Consider the following 20467-nt stretch of genomic DNA (forward strand, 5'->3'; position numbering starts at 1 on the left):
CAATGCTTCCCCAATTGGATTTTTAAGGTCATATAAAATAAGCAGTTAAGTCTTCCACCAGTTTCTAAAGTCAGATGTTGACCTGAAGATACTCTTGCTCTGTTAAACTTAAAATCAACGAGCTAAAGGTATTACCTGAATGTAAGCTTGAGCCTGCCCTCATAGGTGTTAACTATAAGGTCCACAGCCCAGCAGCAGGAAAATACTCAAGGGCAATCCTTATGTGTAACCATTCACATTCCACACCCTTCATCTTCCATAGCATAGTCAAGAAAGATTATTTTTAGGTTTTCCTTAGTTGAAAATGAAGTGCGCAAGAAGTCAGAAACTGTACCTTCTTCATAAGCAAAACCAACCAACAAAAAATCCCACGGAAACCAGGGTTAAGGACAACATTTTATTGCTACCAGAGGCTTTATCACCAGTACATGGTTCTGACTGCAGTGTGCCTTCTTCAGACTGCAAAGGGAGCTCAGGGTCCAGGAGTCAGAAACACAAGGGGAATAACTTATTACCATGAAAATCCTAATAGCTTAATATAAAACTAGGGTACTGGATTCAATTATAAGTTACAGACTCAAATCAGGGCTGCCCCAATATCTAGACAGTTGCTCCTAGTGATTTTAAATGAATGAAAACAAATCATTTACAAAAATCTAAGTATATGTTACATACATGTTTCTTTGGTGAGCACCCAGATATATTAACTTTATAAGAAATTCTTTATAAAATGTCAAAAATGCTCAAAATGTCCTAATTACATGCCATTTTTAAGCTTTAAGGTAAACAAAAGGACAGTAATCTTGTTTTTAAACTAAAAACTGGAATGAGACACACAAAGTAAGAGAACTTTTTCATTACCACTGATTCATGGGGATAGCTTCAAAGTGCCCTTTTCAAACTAACGAACCTGAGCCATGGATTAAACATGGCTGCCACACAAAACTAATTTGCTTAATAAAAAAAAAAAAAAGTTGGGGGCTACCTATTCAGTGGAAGTCAGAACACATACATCAACAAGCACAAAACTTATTCAGAATCCAACAGAGGGGCAAGAAAAGGCGAGAGGAAAACGAGGACACTGGGAACAAGGTCTCTAGCTATAAATTTTGCAACTTTCCCCCTTTCATGGATTTTTATTTTTTTGGACATGGGACAAACTATTATTTTAACAAAGAAAAAAGTGGAACTGTCATAGTACAAAGAACGTTTTCTTTACTTTTAAATATATTTTGGATCTTGAGTCTATAAATATATTAAAGAGTGTTGAATTGTAGTAGCCGCACAAAGGAACAAGGGTGTTTCTCTTTTTCCCTGGCTCACTTCAGTCTGATAAAGCACACGCCCTTCTCTACAGCCTTTCCTGGTTTTCTAGTCGCACTTCTGAGTCGTCAGCCCTAGTGCACTGGAAGGGACACCTGAAACTACATGACTGAGACGGGCTGCAAAGGTGGACAGGGAGAAGCAGGTCCCTCTTGCCTCGCTAAATCCGTGCCACACACAGAGCCCACACTCTCTGAAGTGGTATCTTCATTGTAGAGCCGCTTGATCCCATCGTAGAAGTCATCCACTTCCATCTCCTCCACCTTGCGTTTAGCAGAGGCGTGCTTGCACCCGCCGGCAGCTGGGAGGTGATGGCAGAAGGCTGTGGTACCTCTGACTGGCACTTCTGGCTTGCTGTTGTCCTTGGAGAAATCTGGGCCTGCGATAGAGGAGGGATGTAATTTGAACGCTCCTCTGTCGCAGGTCACCAGGGTGTGCTTGAGGGGACGGTAGACATAAACGGAATTTAGAGGCAGGGAAGACTGCAGAGCAGAGAGGTGATGTGCCGCCAGCTCCCGACAGTGGATCAACTGGGAGCTGTCCATCTGGACCAGGAAAAACAAAAGGCCGTCGCTCATTAATTAACACAGACCTGTTACCTTTACTAGCCACTGTTCCGGCCTGGGCCTTCTCTCCCTTCAGCTTCTTCTCTCCCCACCACACCCTCCACCTCACTCACGGATTCTTCCACCTACCGGCTGTCCTTCTGAAATATGTTTACATCCATGATTCAAACATAAATCTGAACTTGTGTCTCGGCACTTACGAACAGAAACTTTCCTGTTCACTGCTGCATTAGCAATGTCTGTCTACAAGGCCTTTACCCCACTCTCTTGAAGACAGGCACATGGCAGTCAACAATTTAAGAAGAGTCAAAACAATGGAAACCATTAAATCAGGGTGATAGGGAAGTTCACTGAGCTAAAAAGATTTAAGTATTGTTTTAAAACAACTGGAAATGTTAAAGAAGTCATATTTTTGTAGAAAATAGTAAGACCTCATTAAGAACACTACATAGTTTGGGAATTGGTATTTTTTCCTTATCCTTCAGTATAGTTAGTTCAGATATTAATCCCTTCTGGAGTAACAAACACTTGACCCCCTCAACCTCTTGAATACCCCTAATTTCCATGGTCATATGTTTCTGTTTCAACAGTAAAAGTGCCACAGATGTTCTAACCCCTTGTACACTGGTCATGATCCTGAAAATGTATTTAAAAGGAACACTCACTATTATCTCTGTCGATGAAAAAGAGAAATGAGGATTTTTTTAATGATTCATTTTTATTTTATGTGCATTGATGTTTTGCCTACATGTATATCCGTGTGTGTGTGTGTGTGTGTGTGTGTGTGTGTGTGTGTGTGTGTCTTGATCCCCTGGAATGAGAGTTACAGACAGCTGTGAGCTGCCATGTGGTTACAGACAGCTGTGAGCTGCCATGTGGGTGCTGGGAAGTGAACCCGGGTCCTCTGGAACAGGGACCAGTGCTCTCAACCACTGAGTCATCTTTCCAGCCCCCAAGAGTTATTTTATAGAGGTGAAGACTATCAAAAAATGGTAAGACATTAGAAATTATTTAAATAAATACCATCTATTTGAACTCTACTTTCCACTGGGGTCCCAAAATAAACCTTGTCCAAAATAACACATCAAAATAAATCCTAATCTAGCACAATATGAATTTGTCCTTTTAAAATAACAAGCCAACCCCAATCTGCTGCTTTTGTAGTAAAGTGTACTTAAGTACATATACTACAATTACCAACTCTTGGTGCAGACAAGTCCTTGATCTTGCTCTTAAAATTTAAGCATTTAAAAATAAACCATCTATTTTGAGCTCTGAGAACCTTTACTAGCCATTTTTATGACTATGTCGCCCAAATTTCAATATAGTGACCATTTCTAAGTATCCCTTGTCAAAAACAAGAAAATATTGCTAACCACTTAGCCGACCAGGAGAATGTGTTCAGCAGCCATAAAACAATCACATAGGTTTCCAATAAAGAGGGGAGCACAACAGCATGAACCGTGTTAGGTCCCAGAGTACCCACCCACATGTGGTGAGCAGCACAAAACACTGAAAATACCTGTTGGAATATTAAGCACCTTCAAGAGTAACCAAGAGTCTATGGTAGGAGAGTGTGCAATTTAATTTTAGTTTAAATAAGAATGTCTAGCCGGGCGGTGGTGGCGCACGCCTTTAATCCCAGCACTTGGGAGGCAGAGCCAGGCGGGTCTCTGTGAGTTCGAGGCCAGCCTGGACTACCAAGTGAGTTCCAGGAAAGGCGCAAAGCTACACAGAGAAACCCTGTCTCGAAAAACCAAAAAAAAAAAAAAAGAATGTCTACTTTGACCACTGCTTACCAGGCAGCTACAGAGACCACAACAGAACTGACAGCTGATTACCTGATAATCAGGGTGGGTCGCTATAGGTTCAGAAAGTGGAGGACACAAAAAGAGCATAGTCATATAAATAAACTACAATAAAGGTGTGGCCATCCTAGCATGGAGATCCACAGTGGCACAGGAGCATTAGAGTGGGCTGAGTGGGGGGAAGCCTAAGAGGAGCAAGAGGCAGCTTGCCTTTCAAAGCAAGAATGTGTGCCAAGTCCAGAAGGAGCAGAGGCAGAGTGAAGACAACCGAATGCATGCAGAACGGGGTGAACTCAATGGCAGAGTACTTGCTTAACATGGGAGGGGGCAATACCGACATGATCTGATGTCAAGTCTAGGTCTTGTCATGGGTCCACTTACAAAGAAACAAGACCTTGCATTCTGATCTACAGACAGACAGGCGAACTCAGCAAGGACAGAACTACACCCAGAAGAACTAGCAGCCATCATGCTGGGTCCCCAAGGATGTCCTCGTGCCTGCACATAAGAACTTCACCACTCTCTAGCCCTGGACTAGACTCTCTGTAAGATTTGGGTGTCACAAAACAAAAAGGGATGCAGATGGCTCTGTGGGAAGAGCACCTTCTTCTGCTCTTGCAGAGGACTAAAGTTCAAATTCCAGCACCCACATCAGGTAGCTCACAACATATATGTAACAATCAGACCACCACCGCTCCTTTTAGCCTCCACAACCAAGAAGTTCTACGCCACTCTAAAGAACTCTCAAATTCCCTAAACTGAAGCTGTAACTGATGAGTAAAGTGATTTCTAAGATCCCATCAAGTCAGCTAAGGAAAAGACAAGTTTAAATGAGCAATTTCTTTGGGTCCCAGAACACATCCAAAGAAAACTCATCAGTCTCCATGGACACCAGTTTGCAAATCTAAACCTGAATTCTCTCAGGTGGCATGAGCAGAACAAGGCTTTTAAATAGTTACTAACACACAGCACTATCACTCTACTACATCGGAATAGAATTTTCTCCATCTAAACTTTTCATTGTACTGAGGTGGTCACTATTTGAAACCGTTTGAAAATACCAGTTACAAACTGATTTTTTATTTTAAGCTGAGGACTGAACCCAGGCCCTTCTTTCTCTACCACTGACCTAAATCTCCAATCCCTCTTAGATTTACTTTAAAGCCACATATATATAGTAACCCTCTCAATTCCATTAAGGAAAAAAGTGTAGGAAACACAAGTGAAGCTGATAGCTACCTGTGCTTTCTGAAGCAGTTCAATTGTAAGAGGAAGCCAATCGGGAATGAGTTTCTCCATTTCCAAACTAACCATGGCCAGAGCAAGCATGGATCCTTTGAACTGCAGAAGTTGGTTGCAGGCCATACAGTGAAGTAGTTGCTTGGTCAAGACTGCCAAATGTTGAGACGGGCTCAATTTGGGCAAACTGAAAAGTAACTGAGGCCTAGTGGACACCGCAATGGCGTGGAACTAGGGTGGGGAGAAAAACCACAGAACTGTTACTTAAGGAAAAGAACTAGGAAAGTATACACAGAAATAACTTCTCAGGTACTATGCAGGTTTGTAATTCAGTGATTTGATATATTTTCAGAATCTAATTTTTCCTTGACTAATTCCAATAGGTTTCCCCAAATCCATACAAAATACATCAACAGGAAACCTCTGTCCAAGTTACTGGGCCAGAACTATGTGTTCCAGTAAGAACTAAAACATTGTGAATATACTTACAATATGAAGAAAATCCAATGGTGTGGCTGTGTGAAGATCCCAGTTCAACTTATCCAGAATAATTCTCTCCATTCTCAAAATCTCAGATGTGGAACAGCCACAGAAACTGTCTCTTGCCAATACCTTTAGTACTGGAATTTTCTATCCAAGGCAAAAGGAACAGGAAACAAATGAACTCATTTTCAGGTCAGAAATGAACCTGACAGAATGTTCTGACAAACAAAATATAAACTAATAGAGAAAAAAAATTCAAAAACTAAAATGAACGAGAGAGGTAGCTCAGTGGTTAAGAGCAGTGGCTATTCTTCCTGAACTTGAGTTCAATTCACTGTGACTTACAAGCGTCCTAACTCCAGGCCCAGAGAATCCAATGCCCTTTTCTGACCTCTGTGTGCACCAGGCACAGTACACATACATACATTCAGGCAAAACACTAATCCACATAAAATAAAAATAAATTTTAAAAACAGCTGATGTTCTAAAGCAAGCATTTTAGAGGGACAACACATCTAAACACTTAACTGAAATTGTCATTTATGTAAGACAGCATTCATTTTTTTAAGCCCCTAGGGCCTCAAGTGGCCAGGCCCTGCTCCCAGACTACTCTAACGGCTGTGTCCAGCCCCTGGAGACCAAAGGTGGCCAAGCTCCACCCTACAGAGAAAAAAAGCCCAAGATCAGGCCACAGAATCCCACCAATCCCTGAGCTTGAAATCCCACTTATCTCTGAGCTTGCCCCACGATCAGGCCATAGAATCCTACCAATTTCAGACAACCCTAGAAAGCCGCCAGCCCCAAGAAACCCTATATAAAAGCCTGCCTCCTCCTTAGTTCTTTGCTGTTTCTCTTCAGAGTAGAGGCAGCCAGCCATCTGTGTCTTTCCCAATAAATCTCTTGTGTGAGGTTTGTTGTGCAGTGTGACTTTGTGGTATTCCTTCGCTCCCAACTGCGAGGATACCTTTCCCCTCAGAGATGCAACACTTGTTACTAGGGCAACCTCTCCCTCAGAAGTATAACACACGTTTAGTAATGAAGGTTTCATTCAAAGCAAATGGGGGCTGGTGAAATGGCTCAGCCGCTAAAGGCTAGGCTCACCACCAAAAACACAAACAAATGAAAAAATTCTCCAAGTGAAACCTACCAACATATACAGAATAAACCTTGAAGGATTCATTACCTCATCTTCTTCAACAGTTTTAGCAGCTAGAAAAAAACAGCTGATTGCAATACAATTCAAATATTTTGGATGGGCCTAAAATTTTGAAAAGGAAAAAAGCAACGTTAGTGATTATACTGAACTGAGCTTTTTCTGTTTTTAAAACCTAAATATACATTCAGCTCACAGTTCCCCCAGTTTACATCTTCCTAAGCACAAAAATAAGTTTCTTTTCTGTTCTTTCATACCCACTGTTAAATAAATGCTATGGAAAGCTCTAAACTGGAGTCATTTCCAAAATTTTCAAACAAAAGTAATACTGTCCTCCCGAATCTCTACATCTGCCATGACAGCGTTTTTACTAGGGACCTATGGCTAACACGAGAGTACCTTACAATACTTACTTTGACCGTAGCTAAAAACCTGTCCAAAAGACTGCTTGCCAGAGCAAATGTTTCTGGGTAAAGGTTGAACTGGTATTTGAGTTTGGCCAACCACTGAATTACTTCATCTCTCTGGGATGGAGAAACATTCTGTAAGGGAATAATTAAAAAAAAAAGATTACAAAGTTTCAGTTCTCATTAGGTATACATTTAGAGTTCTCTAACTAGAGGGCTGAGGAGACAGCTCAGCAGGTAAGGGCACCTGCTGCCAGGCTTGATGACCTGAGTTCAATCCCTGAGATTCACACAGTAAAAGGAGAGAACCAACTCCCACAGGCTGTCCTCTAACCTCCAACATGGACCGTGGCACATGCATGCCCCCACACACAAAATTAATAAATGTGACATGTTTTAACATTAGGAAATACAAGAGAAAATGCACTAATAAGTTAAAATATTTTAAGGTCATTCAAAATTGCGCCCGAGATAAATGAAAATTTTATATACTGTATCACATTTAATATTATCTGATAATTTACTTTATTAAAATCTTCACTATCCATTTTACCAAATATCTATTATTTGAATTAAGTTTAGATATTCAGGAAACAGTTTGAATTAAGTTTAGATATTCAGGAAACAGAACATTTTAAAATGTAAGTAAATCACTACTAATTGATAATGTTAAGTTTTCTCAACTCTTGAGAATAATATAATTTCTGAGTCAGGAAATACCCATTAGCTTATCTTAGGAAATATAAATGGACCATCAAATCAAACCGAAGGATTAGTCCACTAAAAGCAAAACAATCATTTTCATTTCCCTAAATACTATTTTGAACTTTTGAGTAAAAGCTTACATTTTAAAAGGTATAAATACTTTAAAATAGCAGGTAGGAATTATTTTACTTTTATCAGAGTTTCAGTAACTACTAAACAATGAGTGTACTACTGATGCTAAAAGAGTTCTTTTAAAGACTCCTTACGGGCCATAGGAGCCCAGGTGTGTCCCAAACTCACTCTGTAGTTGAGGGTGACCTTAAAGTTCCGCTCCTCCGGCGTCCAGCTCTCCAGTGCTAAACCCAGAGACCCACCACCACACCCAGTTTATGTATGCTTGGGGTTCTAGGGCTTCATACAAGGAGACCAACTTTCCCAACCGAGCCATCCACCCCAGCCCTTGATTACCAGACTGTGTAGTGTGAACACAAGGAAGTGCCAATGGAAGTGTTTTCAATAAAGGATCATCCTACACAATCTACCCAAGTCCGGAACTCTATGCTAGCTCATCTTTCTTTAAGGAGTTCAGTATAGTGATCACAGTACAAACACTGTTCCTGATTGTTGTCAACTGCTCATTTGATGGGTGATGAAACACATCTAGCTATATTCATTCAAGTCCTCACCACTGCATCTGCTTGCTTCTCATTCCCAGTCCTCCTCCTCGGGACTTGCTGTCACTTTTCTTGTCAGCTCTGACATGACAAAGTGTTCTTCTACATGACCAAACCAACTAATACACTTACATAATTCTTACATCTAGCTCTAAACTCAGTTGTAACTGGTAGTTTTAGTGGAGAATTAACATACACCTACCTTCTGGTCAACCCTTCTGGAACAACTTCACAATGACGAATAGAAATACTAGTAAGATAAAAGTAATTTACAATCTGTTTTATTAACAACTCACTACAAAGTTGGCAAAGAGTAAAAGTTGTTTACACTTCAAATCTTAAGTCTTATAGCCGAGCAGACCATAAAATGGTATTAAAACCACAGTTACATATGGTGCTCTAGGGACAACTGGACCGGTGTGGGAGTGTAATGCAATCTTCATAGAAGAAACAGCAACTAACTCTTATCTTAAAAAAACAAGGTGGGGGAATCATCTGTGCTACAAGATACAGGAGTCTTGGTGTTTAAGCCCATGGACTTTCTGACAGAGGATAGAAATGATTTCAAACTCAAGGCAGTAACACAGTTAAGGTCTTCTGAAGAGCAAACAAGATTAAGGTAGGTAGAGAACCGGGGACCGCTGCCCAGAGAATCAATCCTTAGAATTCTAAGATCAAACAAGAAAAGGACTTAAGGCAGTTTTGAGACTAAAGCTATCAGCCTGAAGGTTCTTACTGAACAGAATAGCAGAAAAATTTATGCACTGCAGACTATTGTCCAGTTTGACTGAAAAATGGAGTCAAAATTTTTTTCTTTAAGAGACAGGGTCTCTCATGTAGCCCAGGCTCATCTCAAACTTGCCATGCAGCCAAGGACGACTTTAAACTTCTGATTCTCCTGCTTCCACTACTGGGACTAGAGGTGTGCACCACCACACCCGGTTTATGCAGTGCTGGGTACTAAACCCAGAGCTTCACGTATGCCAGACAAGCACTCCAACCACAGAGCTACACCTCCTGCCTAGAGTCAGGCCATCAATAACCTAAACCTGATCAACCCTTTGACAAAAACCACCACTGTCTAGTGAGAGGACATCAGTACAGTCTTGCAGCTAGATATGGGTAACTATCAGTTGGTAAGGTCCTTAATTCCATGATTTTCTGTATTTTCAGAGCCCCAAGGTACTACTAATAAAATCTAGTTCTGTCCCCTAAAGATCTCTGGAAGTAAAGGTAGTCTCTTCAAATAAGAAGTTGAACACTTAAGGAAAATTCAGCCAGCCAAATAAACCAACAATGAAGAAACAAATTCACAAGAGGTAGGTAGTGATACCATCTGATGCAGTTGGGGGGCTCTCAGGAGGGAAAAGGAACAATGACTGGGAGTCACAAGAAACAGGGGCAACATTAACTATACAGTCATGTCAGACATACACTCAAGAGGGAGAAATAATATTCCCAAATAGCAGACTATATCCTTATCTGGTACACTTGACTTTAAGCAAACATAAAACACACGTTACTTTCTGCCTTAACCTTCACAGTGCGACAGTACTTAAGACTGACTCTTCCTTACCATACTTTACATCCTGCTTTCATGGTTAATCACCCCTTCTAAATGAAACACTCCTTTCTCTATTTCACTTGACTTACAGCACACACACACACATCACACACCTACATTTCAAAACACCGGGTATGGTTTTTTTAGTCACAGTACTGCTATGACAACCAGGTCCTGAAGAACCATGATTCTGGAGAGGAAGTAATGAAGTGATAAGTCAACATTCTGAGATAAGGGCAAGCAGCTAAGAACAAACTGGTAAAACATTTAGGAGAGTTACAGAGAGACAGACAAAATCTGAGACTTGAAAAACCAAGGAACTAACTAGTGGAAGTAGGTGGTCAGGAATCTGAAGGGGGAAAAAACAATTACTTGGCTGATGAGATTAGTTAGTTTTTCTCAGAGCTGTGACCAAGTAACTGGCAGACGATTCACAAGGAGGGAAGACTTACTCTGCCTCACTGTTCAGAGATTTCAGTGGTGTATGTAGCACTGGAGGAGGAAGGAGAGGAAAGGAAGGGGGTAGAGAAGTAAATAAAAAGGATAAGACAGGATCCTAGAGCAGACAAGGGGGAAAGAGGAAGGAAAGAGGAAGGAGGCAAACAAAAAGGAAGGAAGAAGGCAGGGACAAAATACCACCAAAGTCTGTCCCCAGTGAGGCTCCATCTCCTAAAGTTTCCAGCACCTATGAAAACGGGGCCACCAGTTGGGGACCTTTGGCTTCTATACATTGAGTCTGTGGGAGACACTTTATATTCAAACTCTAAGACTGATTTTCCTCTTAAAACATTTCCCGAATGAAATCCTAAAGATGGATAGTAGAGATCTAAAAACCTAGGCGCACACACAGCTTCACTTTTAGTAATAGCTAAAGAAGTCACATCCAACTGAAGTCTGGCCTTCAATTAGTCTAATCCTTCCTTGGACTAAAGTGATTAGTCCCAATTCAGTCTGCCCGCTGAGGGAAGACTGAACCCTCTACAGAGGGGAAGTACCTCTAAGTCCCCACGACAGGCTCAGAATGTAGCTCAAAGGCATAGTTTTTGCTTGGGAAGCAGAATATCCTGGTTTGACCAACCCCTCAAAGATAAAAAATAACTAAGTCTATACCATTTTTAAAATACTAGAATGTTCAGTGTTAAATCAAAAATTTATCAGGAGACCAACAACAAAAACCTAAGTAAACAAACTAAAAGCCAAGAGAAGAAACCAGGCAACTGGAAGGAAGATCTTTATCAGAACAAAGGGTTTACCAACACAAGAAATCTCAGTATAGGGGGCCAGAGAGATGGCGCTGCTCTATTAGAGGACTTGAGTTCGATTTCAGCATCCACATCAGGTAGCTCATAAATGCCTTTAACTTCAAGGAGTCATACAAAGCCCCCTTCTGGCCTCAGAGAGCACGTCACACATGTACACACACACAACTATAAAAATTACGGTACATGGAAAAACAGACAAAAATGAATTTTGCTAGATAAATCAAATACAACCAAAGAGCTAAAACTGAAAAATATAGTAACTAAAAATAAAAAACTCAAGTGTTCACCTAACAAAAATTACATGATTCGTCAGCTATGTTTGTAGCCTTGAAAAAAATTTGTTAAGTCTAGGAACCAGAGAGTAACGGCACATTCTGCCAACCCTGGAAACTCAAGTTTAATCCCCAAGACCCATATGGTAGAAGGAAAGAACCAATCCCATAAAGTCTTCTGATCCCCACATGAATGCCATGCATACACCCAAGTGTGTTCACACACCCTAAGTAGATAAATGTAAAAAAACTAAATTATATAATAGAAAATTTATACATCTAAACACATTACAGTTAGAAGAAAAATGCTAGAAAATAATTTAAGTGTCTCTCTTAAAGAACAGTAAGTTATATTTTTAAAAAATAAACAGCAAATAACAAAATGATGAAATTCTGATAATAAAAAAAAGAAAAAAAAGCAGTATTTGGAAATAAATGTACTCTAAGTTGCAAGCTAACACTTCTATATTCATTACCAGGGAAACTGCTGGTAAGGGCGATAAAGTTGTAGAGTTGGGGCTGTAGCTCTGTGTTAATAAGCACTTGCCGAGCCCTGAGTTCACTGCCTAGTACAACGAAAAGCAAACACATGCACAATATACATTCGGCTAAAGAGCAAATACAAGCCAATACCATATTGCTGCCTAACAAAACCAAGTTTAGGGATAGGTTAACGAAATAAGCCAATGTAAGTCAAAGTCATAGTCTAATTCACTATGCATTAGTCTACCCAGAGAAAGGAAACACTGGAATGGCAAAACATACACGCAGGCACAGACTCAGCTAAAAAGATGACTTTGTGGAAATAAAATCTAGCTTAGGTATGTAAAGGACCATCATTTAAAATACAGATTTACTCTACATTACTTACATGGATGGAACCAGAGCCACTAAGTGGCCAGGGCATTATCTGTGTGTGCATGAGTGTGTATGATCATGTGTCTGGGTGCATATGCTGGTGTGTACATCCAGATGTGTGCATGTGGAGGCCAGAGGACAACCACAGATGTTAAGGATGTGGATGCTGTGCATCTCCTTCAAAACACAGTTCTCCACTGACCTGGAGCTCATCATTAGGCTGGCTGGCCACTGAACTCCAGGGATTCTCCTGCCTCTGCCACACCAGCACTGAACTACAGGTGTGAGCCACCACACCCAGCTGAAAATGCCAAGTTTTAAGTAATTTCAGGTAATTCTGACCCATCTAGTCACCAAGTGGTGCGTGCACACCTGTGTTTCAGCCGTCCTTAGCATAAATACTGTTTCTGAAACCATATAATCAGATGGCCTAACAAAACCACTTTAAAGTTTGTGACAGGGCCAGGCGGTGGTGGCGCACACCTTTAATCCCAGCACTCGGAAGGCAGAGCCAGGTGGATCTCTGTGAGTTCGAGGACATCCTGGTCTACAGAGTAAGTTCCAGGACAGGCATCAAAACTACACAGAGAAACCCTGTCTCAAAAATACCAAAAAAAAAAAGAAAGAAAGAAAGAAAAGAAAAAAGTTTGTGACAGGACTTTCTTTGCAATCGAAAGCACTTTAGCAAAATAAATGTAGACGATCTGAAAGTGTCACTGTTTTCAATTTTTCCCTAAATTCATTTACGCAACTATAAAAAACTTCAACTATTCTATAGAAGAACTTTTCTGTAAGTAGTACCAAGAACACACAATAGACACAATAGACCACTACTTGAATAAATTATAAAGAAGCCATAACCATTCATTTAAAAGTTTAACTGGGTGTGCTAACACACACCTGAAACCCCAGCACTCACTGGTAGACATAGAATGATCAGGAGTTAAAGTCTAGCATTCATCTGCAAAGCAAGTCTGAGGCTAGCCTAGGCTGCATGAGACCCCAACTCCAAACATCATCAGAAAGTAACAATAGTACAGTATGTCAAAAAACAATGACACAACATCACCACCAAGGAAACGGAGTCAAATCATCAGGAAATGATACTGTATTACCACAGGACAAGTACAGGGTTCTGCGGGGGTAGGGAGGGGAGTCACTGGTGTAACAGGAGTATTGTCTTGCCTGGCTACATTCTGGTCGACATGGAGGGTGGGAGCTAAAGTGAAGAGAGAACTGTGGGAATGGCCGTGCACTTGCAGGGGACAAGCACAGGAAGTAAAAGAAAGCAGAAGCAAGCAGCATAAAGGGAAGCCCTAAAATACTGCACTTTCCTCTTTTTACCAGCACTTAAAGGTGTGTAACAGTAGAAAGGCCAGTCACTGACCAGGAATTAGAACTGTTCTTTTAAGCCTAAACCCATATCCTCTCCTATTCCCATCAGACCAAGCCCACTAAGTTTAATATATTAAGTAGAATTACTTGGCATTAAAGCGAGTCCTTAAACAGATGAAATGCCCTGACTAATGCCCTGCTGTTCTGACTCCATTTTGTGATTGCTTGGACAGTTCTCAGCCCTCTGCCCATCCCTCTCCTCCCAACAGTCACATCTGTCTTGGCAACACACATGAGATTTCCATGGCCTTGACCATGGTCCAAATGTATTAACCAAAATAATTAGACTAAAGTTACTAGAAAACATATGTCAAAAATAACTGGCATGTTATATCTAAAATGACTGTGCTATGCCAGTAATGAGCATTCAAGGTTACTCTGACCCTCATCTCACTTTGATGTCAATTATGGTCTTTGTGGGTTTTGTCTTTAAAAACTCTGTCCCCCTGAGCTTGGAGGGGCACCAAGAGGCTTTTCAGAGGCACAAGCCTGCTCGTGGTCCAGCCATCAATAAAAAGGTAAGCCTTTTAACTGGTTTGAATAGCGTGGTTGTCAGTGTCTCACGTGGATCATTCATAGGCCCTCTGCTCTCAGTGCACTATCAGTGTGCGGGAAGGGCAGGAGTGCCTGCATCATCTGGTCCAGGCGTCCTGACTGGAGCCTGATCATTCACCCACTCTGGGTGCCTTAACCAGGAGACCTTCAAGGATTTTGTATCCAAGGCTTAAGTTTGTTACCCAAAATAATGAATGCTAATGTCAAGTTGATGCTAAAAACCAGGTAGAACAGAAGAAAAAAGACCATGCCAGTGTTGGAATTCCAATACACACTTGAAGATCTTTCTACAGGAACAAATGCAATTAAGGAAGAAAACCTGAAGTTAAAATTAAAAAAATCAAATTCTTGGACAATATATGCAACACTTCATGCTGCCTCTAGTGTTTTTCAAACTGACACAAAGGCATAGGAAAGTAACAAGTTATTTCCTGTTTTCTGGAGCTGCTGCTTTCAAAACAAAAAACCTTGTATATTGAGGTTTTTTCTAGGGAACTGTAGTGTTATATGAAGGAATTTGTTACCAACTCCTTTTGTAAAAATAACCCATTTGGTATCTGAAAATATAGGTGTTCTAGTCACGTGTGTTAGAGCTGCCTGGAAAAGGTTCAGGACCACTGATCCACCTGGAAAAGACACTCTCTTCATCCTGTTAAGCTGCCTCAAAGCTGTGCAGTGTACGCCAGATTTTCAGCTTGAGTTGCTACCCATGCAGGGGTGGGCCTTGGTATAGCTGTCTTTGAGTCTTGTAATCCTGTAAGTAACCCCAGTTCACCAAGTTTAGACTTTAGTGGTATCCATACTTGGGTCTGTTGTGGATTTCCTATCTGGGAGAAGCAGACCTCTGTGTTGCATCTCCCCGGGTAAAGTCCGTCACACATCAGCAAGCTTGGTGTTAAGAGTAACTAGTTAAGGGTTTGGTCTCAAGGATTATCTGTAGCATTCACATCAATGTTTCCAAAATTTACTAGGAATGTATTTGGTGTCAGGGCCAGCAGGATGGCTTAGTAGGTAGAGGCCTTTGCAGCTCAGATCTAGCAAACTGTGTTGGATCCCACATAAACACTGTGGCATCCACACATATAAATAATGTTAGTATTTCATCTCACAGGTCCTAGAATTTTCTGTAAACTAAAACTATAGGCTGGAGAATTTTATTCATCCTTTAACAAATTAAACATCATTTGTAGATGCTATTTGAAAAGGGAATCAATATCAGAGATAATATAGAAATGTTAAAAGGAAAGAGATCCATTAATATAACTCATGACTATTCAATTTGGAACCGACCATTAGTGTAAGATTGGATGAATGACTTTAGTTGTAAGAATCTATAAGCCACAACATACTTTATCTTTTTGTGACCAGATTACAAATATTTTAAATTATGTTGTAGTTATCCTATTTAAAAAGTTGTTTCAGAAAAGGAAAAAGAAGAAGTAGGTCCACCTTACAAGTTTTGATCCTGTCTTGTTCTCTGCCATTACCTCAATGATACTTGTTAGCTTGGCTACAGAACAGACCAGGTAACATGGTAATTCAGCAATTTACCGCAGCACCGTAAAGTACCACCTTCACAGCTATGCTGCCTATGGTTATTACGGTTAGCTACACACTGACTTAAGGGGATGGCAGGAGAAAGGGGAAAGACAGAGCTCTTTTTAGAACTCTGTTGGGAGGCTTTGAGTCCCAATACAGTCCAAAAATTCAGAGTTTTCTCCACTGCTATCTCCAATGTGTAGAGTTGTACCTGGAGTAGCAAATACTCAATAAGCATTTACAAAAAATCTAAACCATACATTCATACAAAAATAGAATGAAAGAGTGTAAGAAGAGATTGCATTGCCTCAAGTAGATTCAAATTATAACTGTCACTGATTATTGAAGTCTTGAGTTAACACAGGACAATACCTACCTTAAGAGAATCAAATGTAATACTGAATGATCGTGCTAAGTGTTCCTACTACAGACAGTACTTATTCAAAGTCAGCCAGTCTTCAACATGCAGACTGACAAATAGTAAATGCAGAACACATTTCTTCAGCTTGTAGGAAGTCAGGAGTAGAATCAGAAAACACAGACTTCAAAAGCCTATAAAGCTAAAGAAACCCTAAAACAGCATTGCCATTTGATCACTGGTACTTACTAAAAATTTCTTGGCCACTCTTCTACACCCAAGCACCTTGTTAGGTACTAGGGATAAAAAGAGGTACAAGTTTTACATAGTAAACTATTGGAGGGGATACACTTTTAGTTACTTAATATTAAAATGTTAACTACCAGAATATGATTAAAGTATGAAAATGTCTAAAGGAAAAAGTGTATAGCCAATAGCAAAGAGTTCAGCTAACTATCTCTCAAAAGACTTGCAACACAGCTATTACCTTAATTACTCACTTGAAATCCTTATGTTGTTCCCTAAATATAATAGTATGAAGATGTTCCCTCTTAGAAATAAAAGCTTACTACTAAATTAGTCTATAAGGAAAATGAATGGATGTAATTTCCTGTAACTCAAGTAAAACAAGTTTTATCTTGCTTTGTTTCAGAAAGATGATGTTTCTTTTTCTTTTTTTTTCTTTTTTTGGTTTTTCGAGACAGGGTTTCTCTGTAGCTTTGGAGCCTGTCCAGGACTAGGTCTGGAGACCAGGCTGGCCTCGAACTCACAGAGATCCGCCTGCCTCTGCCTCCCCAGTGCTGGGATTACAGGCGTGCGCCACCACCGCCCGGCAGATGATGTTTCTTAAAGAATGTTTTTTGCTTGGTTTTTTTGAGACAAGGTCTTGTGTAGCTCAGGAGAGCCTCCAACTAACACTGGCCTTGAACTCCTCTTAAGTGCTAGAATTACAAGTATGCATCATCACACCCAGCTGAGAACACGCTTAATAATACAAATATTCCCAATGTAGCATCAGGATATACATTATGCCAATAGTGCACTTCTAATAAAACATCTGTCTCTAGAGAGAAATTACCTGATTTGTAGGCATTTTCGGCACATTGACCTTCCACATCTGGGCTTCCCTGGAGATTGCCCTTTCCAATAGGAAAGACAATCTCTGGTTTTCCAAAGGTCCTGGAAACTTCATGATATCCCTTTGGATCTGCCTGCCACCCAGCTTGATGTAGCTACCTATTAAAATCAAATATAAATAATGTTCATCACTTAATTACAGAATAAGTATAATGTACACATTTATAAATGTTAGTACTTATTAAGCAATTTATAAAACAAAATAAGAATGTTATGAGGCAGTATAGAATTTTATAGCTCTTTAAAAATACCATATATTAAAGCTAGCAACAATGTTATCTAAAGCATCCTCACTTTAAATCTGAAATTCTAAGACCACTGACTTTTTATATTAGAAATAGTTGTCCTATTCTCCCTAAAAATAAAATAAAGTAAAACTACTCAGTAAGGGTCATTATTTTTACTTATTATATAAACACATTAATTTCATGATTATATTAAACCATTTTAAGCCATGTAAGGGGTAACAAGACTGATCTAAGGGATTCTCTGTTCTCCTACATGTAATGTTCAGAAGTTATCAACTAAAAAAAGAATCTAGAAAACATTTTAAGAAAAATGAAGACATCAAAAACTTACAAGATGCAAAGAAACCTGTTGGAGCTAAGGAGAAAATTCATTCCTGAAAATGCCTATATTAAAATATCCCAAATCATTTGCCTCCACCTAAACAGACAATGTAAGTCATGTGTAGTGATGCATTTAATTTTGGAACTTCTGAGGACCTATGCTACACAGCAAGACCTTGTCTTTAAAAAAAAAAAAAAAAAGGTGGGGGGGAAGGGGGTGTAAAAAAAAAAAAAGAAAAGAAAAGAAAATTTCCTTAAAACAAAAACAAACCCCAAACCTGTAAACCAGGCCTGGTGGTGCACACTTGTAAACTTGGGAGACAGAAACAGAAGTTCTAAGTCATTCTTGGCTACACTGCAAGTTTAAGATCAGCCTGGGCTTTTCAAGTAATTAATTGCTGGAACAATGTGATGAAAAGGAGAAACAACAAAATCGAGAATTAGCATGAAGAGGACCCAGTTTAAATGCAGCTCTAACTGAACTGGCTCCTGTACTGGGGGAGAGCAAGGCATATTTTAAGGGACATTACTAGATCAAAGAGATAAATGGAATGTTAACTGTAGATTATAGTCTATATGCATCAAACCTCCATTCACTAAAACTTAAAAAGTGTACTGTAATTCTGTAAGAGAACATTCCTATTCATAGGAGATACTGAATTTTAGGAGTAAAATGTCCTAATATATGCCACATACATAAGACAAAAAAAGAAAAAAGTAAAATTTGGAAAGAGCATTTTTACACTCCTATCAAGGTAATCACAACACCAACTCTATTAATAATCTTGGACCGACTGTTGACTTCCAGCTCTTCCTTTTCTGAACAAGGATTATCATCAACGTGAGCCTTTGAGGTTCTCATATCTACTATTCCCTCCCTGACTTTTGAGGTTCTCCCATCAACTATTCCCTCCTTGACTTTACACACCAGAAATACTGGGTCATAGGTGATTCCCAAACAGTGGGTTCAATCTCCATGCTATCCTCGGTTCTTCCCACGTGCAGTGCCTTCTGCAGATCCAATTCCTCCCACTAAATTTGCTATCGATCTAGTAATATCCCCTTTTGGAATCGTGCAGGAACACCCCACCTTCCTTTAGCTGCACTTGGGCATAATTCTACCTTTGCATTTAACTACTGCACGACCACTGACAGACCTGCTTTTTCAACTTTTTCCCTGACCACCAACCGTTTCCAGAATTTAGCACCATGCCCAAAAAATAACAGCTCGCACCTGTCAGGTGCTTATCAAGCAACAGCCCTCCATGCTTTGCTATTCGGCCAGCTATTGTTCATATTAAGCTATTTAATCCTTGCTCAACACTACGACGGTGGAATTACTAAACCCACTTAAAAGATGAACAAGCACACAGAGGTAAGTTGAAATTTTAAAGAATTACACGACCAGAATAGACACTCTTCCCTTCTAATCTTGACTCCGCCTCCCCCTTAAAAAAAGAAAAGAAAAAAAAAAAGGGACAGGGTCTCACTATGGAGCCCTCGCTGTCCAGAAACTCGCTGGGTATACGAGGCTGCTGTTCAAAACGCTCAGTGGCTCCTCGCTGCGAGGGAAATCGAAGTGTTTTACTTTGCTCTTCTAAGATCTTCAGTTGACCCATCTACCTGACACCCTCCACTATTGTACCACAATGTTCAACTTCTGCCTCGGACCCGCGGTGGAGCCGGTCGGCCGAGGGCATTTTTTTTTTTTCCTGTCTTTCACGATGCACTCCACTCAGGCCCCTCATCTTTCTCGTCTCCTCCACCAGCCCAAGCCCTGGGGTAACGTTACGCTCCCGCAATTACCGCGGGGTGGGGTGGGGCGGGGGGAGGTAGGCAGGAGGGTGCACTGTTAGCTTGGCATTCACGCGGCCCCGCGGGATCGGTAGCCCCGGAGGGTGGGGGTGTGTCCCCTTCTTTATTAGCCTGGCCCGCGGAGCCGGTAACTGGTAACCCCAGTCGGTGACGCACGGGGGCTCCAAGTTACTTGGGGACAGAAACACCGGGCCCAAAGGAAACCCACCCGGCACGGCCAGAGGCGGCGGGGGCGGGGGTGGGGTGGGGTGGGGGGGCATGGAGGCGTCCCCAAGGAGCCCAGATAAGGACCGCCGAGGGGACGGGTCCCAGGGGGGCGGCGCGCGCCCCCGCGAGCTCCCACTCCGGCGGCGCGCACGGCGGCCGCGCCGCGCCCCCGCCCTCACCTTCTTCTCCTCCTCCTCCTCCTCTTCCTCCTCCTCCTCCTCCCCGGCAGAACGGTAGGCCTCACAGTGGTGACGCGGGGTCATCCGGGGGCCCGTTACCACCTCATGCTCCTCGGCGCGCGGCGGCGGGGCGCGCGGCGGCGGGACCAGGGGCCGGGCCGACCGAGGAGGGAGAAGAGGGCGAACCGGGCCGGCGGGGCGCGGGCGCGGGCGCTCGGGCGGGACGCACGGCTGCGGGCCGAAGGGTCAGTCAGCGAACTAGTTCCATGATGACCCTGGGCCCGAGGCCGCCGCCGCCGCCGCCGCCGGTCCCGCTCCTCCGACCGCCGCCGCCGCCGCTGGTGCCCGGGTGAGGAGGAGGCGCCCTCTCTCCATAGGGCGGCGGGGGCCGGGGAGAGG

The 20467-nt window shown here is 41.6% G+C and overlaps 1 protein-coding gene across 2 annotated transcripts; it reads right to left on the minus strand.

Moving 5' to 3' along the window:
- Positions 1-383: 383 nt before the first annotated feature.
- Positions 384-20271, minus strand: Ccni (cyclin I). 2 transcript variants are annotated; one of them, XM_052735399.1, is made up of 7 exons: positions 20069-20232; positions 17240-17397; positions 6986-7114; positions 6603-6677; positions 5426-5566; positions 4937-5167; positions 384-1868 (listed from the first exon to the last, which is right to left on the minus strand). In XM_052735399.1, exons 2-7 carry the CDS (start codon positions 17351-17353, stop codon positions 1425-1427), a joined length of 1134 nt encoding a protein of 377 aa, XP_052591359.1. In that variant the 5' UTR covers positions 17354-17397; positions 20069-20232; the 3' UTR covers positions 384-1424. The 2 variants fall into 2 exon arrangements, with proteins under 2 accessions (XP_052591359.1, XP_052591360.1); XM_052735400.1 differs by lacking the exon at positions 17240-17397 and having other exon boundaries at positions 20069-20271.
- Positions 20272-20467: the final 196 nt, after the last annotated feature.

Source organism: Peromyscus californicus, unplaced genomic scaffold (genome assembly GCF_007827085.1).
Source record: "Peromyscus californicus insignis strain IS unplaced genomic scaffold, ASM782708v3 Scaffold_13__1_contigs__length_99412109, whole genome shotgun sequence".
NCBI classification, from domain to species: domain Eukaryota; kingdom Metazoa; phylum Chordata; class Mammalia; order Rodentia; family Cricetidae; genus Peromyscus; species Peromyscus californicus.